Consider the following 10,505-nt stretch of genomic DNA (forward strand, 5'->3'; position numbering starts at 1 on the left):
TAATAGTAAACCGTTCACGGAAAAATTCGTCATTGGATAAGGATATCGAGCATCTTAAAGTTATATTGAAACTAATGATAATGTCTTCGTTTCAAGACTCAAATAAACCTTGGCCATTAAAAAACTGAAACCACGATTTTATAGATATTTAGAACAGATAAAAAATTCTATATATTCCAAAATATTCTCAGAAAACTTATCGTACTTGATCATTTCAAGAGGAAGAGGAGACTTATTCTTCTTGGTTCATGCACAAATTCGTTAATTAATTCAAGCTGGAAAACTACTCTAGTCTGCTTTTGAGTACGTATACAACACATTGCTACAATATATAATGTAACTATCTACATGTATAAACATGTACCTTGCGTAGACACCACTGTGTAATTACTAAGACTTCTAGTTCATCTACCATCATACAAGTAAGTTGAAAATTTCAAACTGAGCTGTATCATTCTAAAATGACACGAAAGTTTATTTACCATGTTGTTCTCATGGATATATGTAATTTTAACGTAACTTTAAACATATGGCTGTTCCAGAAAGATCAGGAGTGTGTTGTTTCTTTTATACATACGTCTTCATAATTCTTTTCGAAAAGGTGTTTGATGCTGTCCAGTTGTTTCTGGATCTTGAAACTGAATTCTTAAAGTTGTGTTTTTGTATATTTGTATTATAAAATGAAACATCTCCAACACCAGTTAAATTTTCAAATAAATTTCTTACTAGATGAATGATATAACATGCAAGTCTCCTATCATTTAATGTTAGCAGTGAACATTCTCAAACACGATTTTCATAAAAAATATATGTATAAACAAAAATCTCTTAAACTTCCGTATCTTCTCTGACACGAAATGAGACATCTCGACACTATAATATTAAATTAACCATGGCTTTCACTTAATATTTCAGGAGGGGGTACTAGAGTGACATCTGAGATGGTTGAGTTGTCATGTGTATGGAGATATGTGAAACTTTCAGAATCTACTATATTGATGATTGACTTATTCCAATGCTTTCAATTCATTACCAAAATACAACTTTCTGAATTCTGATATTTATGATGATCATCCATCACCCTACCTTTTAGCTGACTGTGTACTAATAACTTATTACAAATAAATATGTGAAATTAACTGATTAAGAATTGATTCTTTTACAATTTAAAACAAATAACAAACAGTGAAAGAAACCAAATTAATTGGAATGTATAGTTTAATTGGGTGGTTTATTATACCACAAAAATATATTAGTCTCTGTGTGTCTTTTCTTACAGAAAAGCCACATCTGGCTATCTACTGAGCTCACCGAGAGGAACCGCACCCCTGATTTTAGCGTTGTAAATCCGTACACAAACCGCTGTACTAGCGTGGGGCGAATATTAGTCTCTCCCTCTCCACTCTTAATAAACAAAACAAAAAAAAACTGGTAAAATTTTAAAGCCTTCAAGTATGGTTCTGTAACGTTAAATCATGTGTTGTAAAACATCTGTATTTCTCTCCAAGGAGACTTACTGCTCAATAACATTTAAATAAATGATATCGTTTTTGAATTAATGTAATAATATCGTCTTCATCAACTAGTCTACTGTCTGTGAGTCATGTTAAGAGCTAATATCTCAGCATTGAACAGAAATCATTGCAAGAAATAATATACTTAATACAATACCAAAATTTAGTTGATTTACTTTATAAGATACTAAACTTTTACCGAAATTCACTGAGTAATTGTCTTTCCCAATTATTGAGTCAAACGAGGGTAATCGAACCCCTAATTTTAAAGCTGTAAATCCGAAAGCTTTTCGCTGTACCAGCGGGGTACTTTTTGTTTTTATAATTTTATCAACATTTGAGAAGTAAGCTTTTACCTTGGGGGAGAGTTCTTTAAATAATTCTAATTATGACAAACAAGATGAAAATTGCCTCGTAGATTTCAAGTTTTTAACCTCATAACTTGTGGTATCAAAGTCATGAATCTTCTTTAAAAGAAAAATTTTCGTATTCAAGAATTTAAAATGAACACACCTGTTGACGCAACACGATAATTACACGTGGTTGAGATGATAAGGAAGGAAACAATATTTTTTATATATTATTTCATGTATAAAGTGGTCCATATATAACCAAGTAAAGAAAGAAGTAAACACATATTTAAATAAAACAAAACAGGAAGAACTGCTAAACATGTACTTGATAGCTGGTTAATATTTTATTGGCAATTAATTTATAACAAAAATTTACCGTTGAAAAATTCACTCAGAAAAATATAATAACATAGTAGGCGTTTTATAAATTTTAAGTTCATATTTAAACTATATGCACAAAGTACCTGATATTAAATCTATTAACGATATTTACCAGAGATACAATTTATCACTCTGGTTTCGAGAATATATCTTCCAATATGGTTTCCTCTTATAAAACTGTTTTGTTAATAACATAGAGAATAGAATAATAAGTTCTTCTCGACGAACTGTGAAATGAAAGTCACATTATATATAATAGAATAAAAAATATTAAAATCAAGGACTTCGTTCACATAAATATTCTTCCAACTGTAGTTTTCACTTCTTTTCAATTAATACATGTAGTTCGCTGGATTCAATTGCTTCTTGCAACTCGTCATTTCTTGTGCTCTCCTTGCCGCTTACTGATTGACTTATGTCTTCAGTCACACCTTTTGAGTTTTCGCTTTTATTGTGTACCGAATTTGAAGATGCAAGAACAATAGCTATGATTATTAGAGAAGCCCCGAAAATGCTTACGAATCGAACAGAAGAGTCTTGAGTAAAGAGTTGAAAGATATAACCAAACACAATAACAGAACAAAGAGCAACACTGCCTGGACCAGCTTCAACAAGTTGAAATCCTCGTGTAACAACAATAACATTCAACACCCCAACCAAACCTATAGCAGAGATGAGCAAATTTGTCCAGGAACAACCAGCAAACCCTAACACGGGGAGACGTTTATTGCATATTAAAGTCAAAACCCAGAAAAGAATCGTATTTAAGCTTAGAAACGTTGTGATGAAAATATGATCAACGTTTTCTAAAAGGTTATTAAAGTTGAAAGACAACGAATCCAGAATAGAGCCAGCTATCACCGCAGCAATTCCTTTGTAATTCAAGGAAAAATGTTTGTTTAATGCAAATAAAAAACTTGGTTGACAAATAATGACAACACCAAAAATACAAAGGATACTGGAAGCAAAATTCCGCCATTTCCACAAACGTTTGAATATAAAAACTGAAAACACATTAGCAAAAACTGAGTTTGTAGAATAGATGGCAGTTGCGTCGCCAAGAGGAAGAAGTGTGTAGGAGTAATAGAGAAAAGTATCTCCTAACGCTCCAATAACACATCGAAGAGAGATTAAGAAAGTCGTTCTTCGCTTGTAGATGAACTTTATATTTCGGAATACGATCAGAGGTGAAATGATAAATATACGGACTACCTGAGAGAAGCCCATAACGTCCATAAATGTCCTTTCATTGGTAAAGTGTACTAATACTCCAATGATGGCGGTGAAAAACCCTCCAGAAAGAAGTAAGCCAATTCCATAATATTGTCGTCCACGGTCCATATGGTTAAGCCTTGGAAAATAAAATATAAAGGTATATTATAATCTCAGTTTATTACAATCACTCTTTAGATTAAATTTTTCTCGATATCACCAGATAAAAAAACATGATAGGATTAGGTGGAGATAATTTTGCTGATTTTAATGCGTACTATATATTTCATAATCTGATTAGACTCATACGTACTAAAGTACTAAGCTTTATCAAACCATGTGTAAAAACTGATTATTTATATGGAGATAGACAGACATACTTTTTAATGAACTAAAATTATAAAAATAATTATAATAACAAAGTTATTGTAACACTAAATATGAATGATGCAATTTATGTAAACAAAAACATCTTATAATAAATTCAAACCATTATCGTCTGTACAAATTATGAAAAAAATATTTCATTTAGTTATTAATGTATTTCAAATAAAGTTTATTATGTATCTTTATCTTCAACCGAATGTGCAGCCACAAGACCAAAGTAAAATAACACCTACCATGCATCACACGTTTATTTAAAATTAAAGAAAATAATTAATACTTTCTTCAAAATGTTTTGCAAGAGAGTGTACTATAATTAAGGATTTGAAATTCAAAATAGTTATAATAGTTAAGAGCACCGTATACCTGGATAGCTACAAAACTTTCACGATCAGGGAGATATACGTCATGTAGACTTTTATACCTCAAATAGCCTAGCCTCCATGGTAATTAAAACTGTATATATTATCTGTGAAATCCCCAGTGTTACAGTAGTATGTATTTATAGTACCATAAATCGAGTTTTGAGACCCGTCGTGTGCACACCACAGATACTCTATTATGTAATTTTCGTGGATAGCTGCTTAGAAGCAATAAATTATGAAAATGCTTATACAAGTCAGATATCTAGAAACTCAAGAATTTAATCTGGTGAAAATAAAAGTACTTCTCACTCAATTTTATATGAATATGTGTTATGAAAGAATATCTTTATTATGAAATACATTATATTCATTAGCAAGATGCTCATATTATGTTGAAGGAGTAATAGCTTAAATAAAACGTTAGTTCTTTAAACTCGGACAACTGTTAAAATAATATAAACTTTCTTTGCCACGAAGGAATAAGTTACATTGTTGTTGCTCGTCTTGATATTTTTGCTGTTACATTCACCTGTGATATAGATTATCTCGTTATCTACTAAGTACCGGATGTTCGGAAAGTCACTGTGCACTTATATATTTATTAACAGACATGTTTCAATATAGAATACAGGAAGTAAATATAAATGACAATTATAAACAATGTTAAAAGTGACCCCCGTTGGCATCAATACAGGCCTGGATCCTTCTTATTTTGTTTCTAAACACCGCTATCAGTTGCTGGCTTGAAATGGACTGAATAAAATATGATTACAAAACTACACAGTGACTTTCCGAACACCCTGTATAAGGCGCGGTGGCACATCCTTGAATTTAAGTTGACCAATGTGAAGTAAGTGAGCCATCGCTAAGAAATTCGTAAATTAGATATTTAACTCGCTTATTATTTCTCAAGATAAGAAATGTTGCAGAACAGTGATGCAAATTCAAACACTTTTATTTTGTTCTTATATTTAGAAATAAATAATCATATTTAAAATTTAATGTACCAGGGTTAATTTCAATGATTTTCTTTCAAATTCTGCAATTGTATTTTCATAATTTTGAAGAAATAAATGAAGGCGTATATTATTGCTTAGCAATAATACTTCAAGAAGGAATCCTGTACGTAGTGAGAGGATGGATCTCCCAGATAAATTTTGTACTGTCAATTTACCTTCTATGAGATACGAACGTCAACCCACGTGTTTCCCGTACGTGGCGACCTATGAAAGAGAGGAGAGAATAGTGGCGATTGAGTGGCGTCTGGGGGTATAAAAACACATTACCTTGAATTTCTGTGTATGCTTTGTCTTGGGTGCTCGACCCCCGACTCATCTGGCTGGTCCTGTTTGACTAGAGTCAGCTGAACACAAGTGCTGCACATTCTAAACGGTTGTTCTGGACATTGTTTCTGTTGCTGATGTTTTGGTATACTGCTCGCGAAACCCTGAAGTTGCTAAAGTATCTTTGTTGGCATTGTAGTGTGTCCCACTGTATTTCTTCACAGTGGGTAAGGTCAGTAGGCACTGAATCAGTCTCTATTTATTATCGATTCACAATTCTGCAAAAAATTAGAATAGTAACAACCAGCTTAAAGATAAACGCCCTCGCGTAGACGACTTTGTTACAGTCACCACCAAACTCAGACCTTGAGTCAAACCTTGACTTTTAATTCTTCATTCTTTGTCACACAAAACCTTAAGACAACTATCCCCGTTTTCATTCAAAAGAGATTATCGGGCTTCGCTGTCTCTCCCAGGGCAATCTGGAAATTACACTCAAGTGACATCTTGATCGAAAAATCTAGAAATAAACAAACCAAACTCCTGAATCCGAAAGTCATTGGAGGCATACCCACTGAGGCTATTCTCATGCTATTTTGAATTTCTCTGGAGGAGTAATTGTTGAGAATGATTTGAAGGAACATCCCCTAGTCGGAGATCCTCGCTAGTTTCTCCTGTCAAGGCGTGTCTGTTGTACTCCGTATCTCTCATCGTAAGAATGAAATTATTCTTTCGAGAAAGGTCTAGATTTTATTTTTATATTGCACGTCCACCTGCCTCTGTCAGTGCAGGTTGACTGAACTACAAGATACAGCCATGCATTCCTAACCCTATCAGATGGTTCCACTGTTAGCATTTCGGATATTATAAAGCATTTGGTTGTAGTTTTTAACATGTGTTCACTGTAGTGACAAAGACAATGACGCTTCCAATGTGTGAAATCGACCCTTACTGTGTCAGTTCCAACAAGGAGAAAGATGTAAAAAGGAGTACGTACTGTCAATAATATTTCTTACCCAAAGTCTCAGAAATTCTTGTCTTTCATTCCATTCGAACATTTGTAGTTGCACTACATTTCACTGCTACAGTAACAATCCAGATAGATTTTTCTATGCCTTCAACACAGTTGTATCATACTATTGAAAAGTCATTTGCCTTCTGTGTATAAATGAGTTAACAAGTTCGTGTCTACTCCTATCTCTGTCTGTACAATTCCTTCCAGTGACTGTCTGGGTTTACTTTCTTTAGTCTCGACTTCCACTTTCTGTTCGGGTACGTCTTCTTCTGCCCCAAGACGCAAAACGAATATGCGTTCACGCCCTCAGTCACTGAAATCTATGTGTATTAAGGGAAGCATGACAACTCAACCCAGGTCAGGACGAATAGACAGAACTTCGAAGAAAAAAAGGTATAGTCGTAAAGACAAAGCTTTTTTGCCAATTTCTCCTCCACCTAAGTAAAAATGGCCACTTTAATAAAGTGAAAGTTTCAAGGCTTCCATTCTAAACTGTATTATATTAAGGTTTTGACCGATCCCCGTGTCTTTGGTCATAGGAAACTTGCCGAAAGAGACACTTTTTGAAAGTTTTTTATACCAAAATGCAGGTTGTGTGAAGGACGAGTGAATGGCGGGATGGCACTGCTGGTCAACCAGCACATACCCATCTTGCTGTGCCACGTTTTCTTGGGCCATATCATACTTGTTTATCTCTCTACCCATCTCCCAGAGAGATTTACTATGGCTAGACCTAGTTTCTCTAATAGAAAAGTTGCTGTCTCCCTTTTTTATCTTGTGTAACTTTAATGTACACAACCTTTACTACCATGGTGATCATACTGATGGGAGGAATCGTTCCTTGGAAGGTATGCTCTCGAATCATAACCTTTCTCTTTCTCTCTTTAATACTGTGCAATTGCGTTGACTTCACTCACTTGTTGAACTGGGCCCTACGAATGGTTTTTACCTTTCCTTTTTCCGAAACTGATTGTATATAGTTTTGCTAACAATTAGGTTTAAACCCTGATTGAGAGCTCTGTCTTGCTGATGTTGTTTTCGTGGTTTCTGGTGCAAAGTTATTTGGGCTTACCTTCCTCCATAAGGATCAGAAGGAGGAAGTTGTTCTGGCTGGGCTACGCATTGCTCATTTTCTTATATCTGGGTCTAATGTACCAATGTGTGACCATTGTGACACTCAGATACAACAGCCCAAGTTTCATCATTAGCTGCCACTACGATCGTGAGTCCCAGCACTTTTGAAAATTTTATTTTCAAATTTTATAACGGTTATTTCGCACAAATAGTCTTGTTGCAACCAATCAACTTAAGAATAAAACTGATGAAAAAAGACGAAGGTTATAGTTTGAAGTCGATTACATTAATGATCCTTTTATTCATATAAAGATAAAGCATGGGGAAATACTTAATCTGGGTATATATGCAGCACGTGTCTTTTTATAACAATCATTCTATGACTGTGAACAAATTGTCCTCTGCTAGTACAGCGGTAAAACTACGGATTTATAATGTTAAACTCAACGGTTTGATTTCCCTCGCTGGACTCAGTAGATAGCCCAATGTCGCTTTGCTATAAGAAAAACACAAACACACACTCTGAACAAATTCGTGACACCTATTGACACAGAGGTATATCTGCGTACATATAACACTAGAAACCAGGCTTCGACACCAGTGGATGATGGAGCGCACATAACTGACAGTAGAGCTTTGTGCTTGATACCAAAGAAACAAACAACCTCGATATTATTTGCTTTGTGTTTATTCTTTCCTATTATTATAGGTTTTGTTTTTCGTTTTTGGACGGAGAGTTAAATGCAAACCATTTTTAAAACTACACTTAACGTATAGGAATGTACCATATAAATATTTCTTTCAGAACTTTATTAATAATGTTTTTTTTTCAAATTTTGGAATGGTATTTTTTTAATTTTCTTGTTTGTTTATAAAAGTTTCAGATGTACAATGCAAATGAAAATCCTGATATCTCTGTCTTTATTATTATCATGAAAAAATGTAATTATTAGTAACGATGTCTCTATGTCACCTAAAACGAACAAGATATTAGAGTCACATGACCTGTTTTTAAGACAAAGACAGGCTACTTAGTTCATTAACTTTTATAAGTATTTGACATTCGTTTCATGTGAAAAATGTGGTTTCAGATAAACGTTATTTTTATTCTTACCGAGAAATACTTTTCTTTAGCAAAAAAAGAATAGGTATTTGTGTTGCTGGTAGATTTTATATTTTGTGGGATGACTCATTTTATATAATTGTCAATATATAATATAATACATGGATTCAGACGGAAATGAACTCCACATATAAATGTATAGATAATACAACAGATAGATACATGTTTAGTTTACAGCACAGGACAATTATTCATAGTTTTTAATATGAAGTAACTCAACTATGTCCATCAAAACTGCTAAACGGCTTTTGATTCGAAATGGCCAAGTGGTTGCGGCCATTTATAATCTCCGTCACATTAAACATGCGTGTTCTTACAATTGTGGGGGGCGTTATATAGTAACGATCAATCTCATTATTCGTTGGTAAAGGATTAGTTCAAGAGCGGACGGTAAGTGATGAAGAATAGCTGCCTTTCCTCTAGTTTTACATTACTAAATTAAGGACGGCTAGCGTCGATAACCCTCGTGTAGCTTAGCGCGAAATTAAAAATACAAACAATTTAAACAACTCATACTCTTATGGAGAAAAATCTCTAAATAAACTCATTAAAATTAATTAACCTCATAAATTAGTAAACAAGAATATGAAACCTATAATGATTGGAATACATTTAAACATCATATTGATACCTATATTATTAACGATACTTCTTATCGTTATTTTTAAGAGCGTTTTTTTCATTAAGACAGATGTCTTGAAGAATGAATCTCTTTAGAGAATATATGACACATAACGATAAAATTAAAACCACAAATTTCACTTGCTTTTGTAAGATCGTATTTAAATATTAAACTCTATGTAAATTTCAACATGTTTTATATAAATTCATTCATGGAAAGAAGTTTTCTCGAATAACTTTATACATGACAGAGCACAGGGAGGAGTAAGTGATAGTAGTTGCTGTTATTTTACAGTTATACACAAAGATACAAACATCCGGTATCAAAATACAGTTTCTAGAGTCGTAAATTATACGATTATACATATATTTAAAGATGTTATTACCTAACATGAAGGATAATGAAAGTTGTAACGCACTACACTCAGCTGTCACATTCTGAGTTTTTATATTGTATTGAGTTAAACTTGTTTTGTCTTACATCTATAAAAACAGAACTTTAAGAATCGAATTACGTAGTTCAAATACAACTGGACAACCTCGAACACTAACTTGGAAAGAATTATAAAAACAGATTTTTAAAGATGGCGATTAACCTTAGATTTTAATGAAATACATTGAGTGTTTTGAAAAAAAAAAGCTTAACATATATATATCGTAATTAGAACAGACGAATTCATTTAAATACAGTTCGTAATACGATTGCTAAAAGTTTTATATTTTTAAAATAAACATTTCAGCATGAATTTTACAACTTACTTGTATTAAAGAGAGATGGTACGCCTTCGCAAAAACACGTTCGTGTGATAGTCAAACAACACCAGTATTCAGAGTACAAGCTTGTATATGTATTTTTCTTATGTACTGCAGCAACAGGTTATGTACATGTACTAATAGAGAGGAGCAAATTTTTAATAGTAACATCATTAACAGCTGGAATAATATTAACCTGTATGTAGATTCACCGAGTAAACTCACTAGGCTCTCTTTTGAAATGACAAAATACCTTTATATATTTTTTGTGAATGTACCGATTATCTCTCTTTTCTAAACGTATAAAACGATATCTAAATATATGATAATTACGTTATTTCCATCAAAATGTCCAAAAAATATTGACATTTAATATGTTGAGGCTTAAACTCTATGATAGCATTAAAGGCTTGAATTATACATTTCA

The 10,505-nt window shown here is 33.1% G+C and overlaps 1 protein-coding gene across 1 annotated transcript; it reads right to left on the minus strand.

The window, feature by feature from the left end:
* Positions 1–2,247: 2,247 nt before the first annotated feature.
* Positions 2,248–10,193, minus strand: LOC143258271 (solute carrier family 35 member G1-like). Its single transcript, XM_076517243.1, has 2 exons — positions 10,085–10,193; positions 2,248–3,599 (listed from the first exon to the last, which is right to left on the minus strand). The coding sequence occupies exon 2, from the start codon at positions 3,587–3,589 to the stop codon at positions 2,567–2,569; it is 1,023 nt and encodes a 340-aa protein (XP_076373358.1). The 5' UTR covers positions 3,590–3,599; positions 10,085–10,193; the 3' UTR covers positions 2,248–2,566.
* Positions 10,194–10,505: the final 312 nt, after the last annotated feature.

This window comes from Tachypleus tridentatus, chromosome 7 (assembly GCF_004210375.1).
Source record: "Tachypleus tridentatus isolate NWPU-2018 chromosome 7, ASM421037v1, whole genome shotgun sequence".
NCBI classification, from domain to species: Eukaryota; Metazoa; Arthropoda; class Merostomata; order Xiphosura; family Limulidae; genus Tachypleus; species Tachypleus tridentatus.

What these genes read in the sequence shown, in the direction of transcription:
- LOC143258271 (XM_076517243.1), bottom strand. Translation starts at nt 3,589, where the DNA reads ATGGACCGTGGACGACAATATTATGGAATTGGCTTACTTCTTTCTGGA.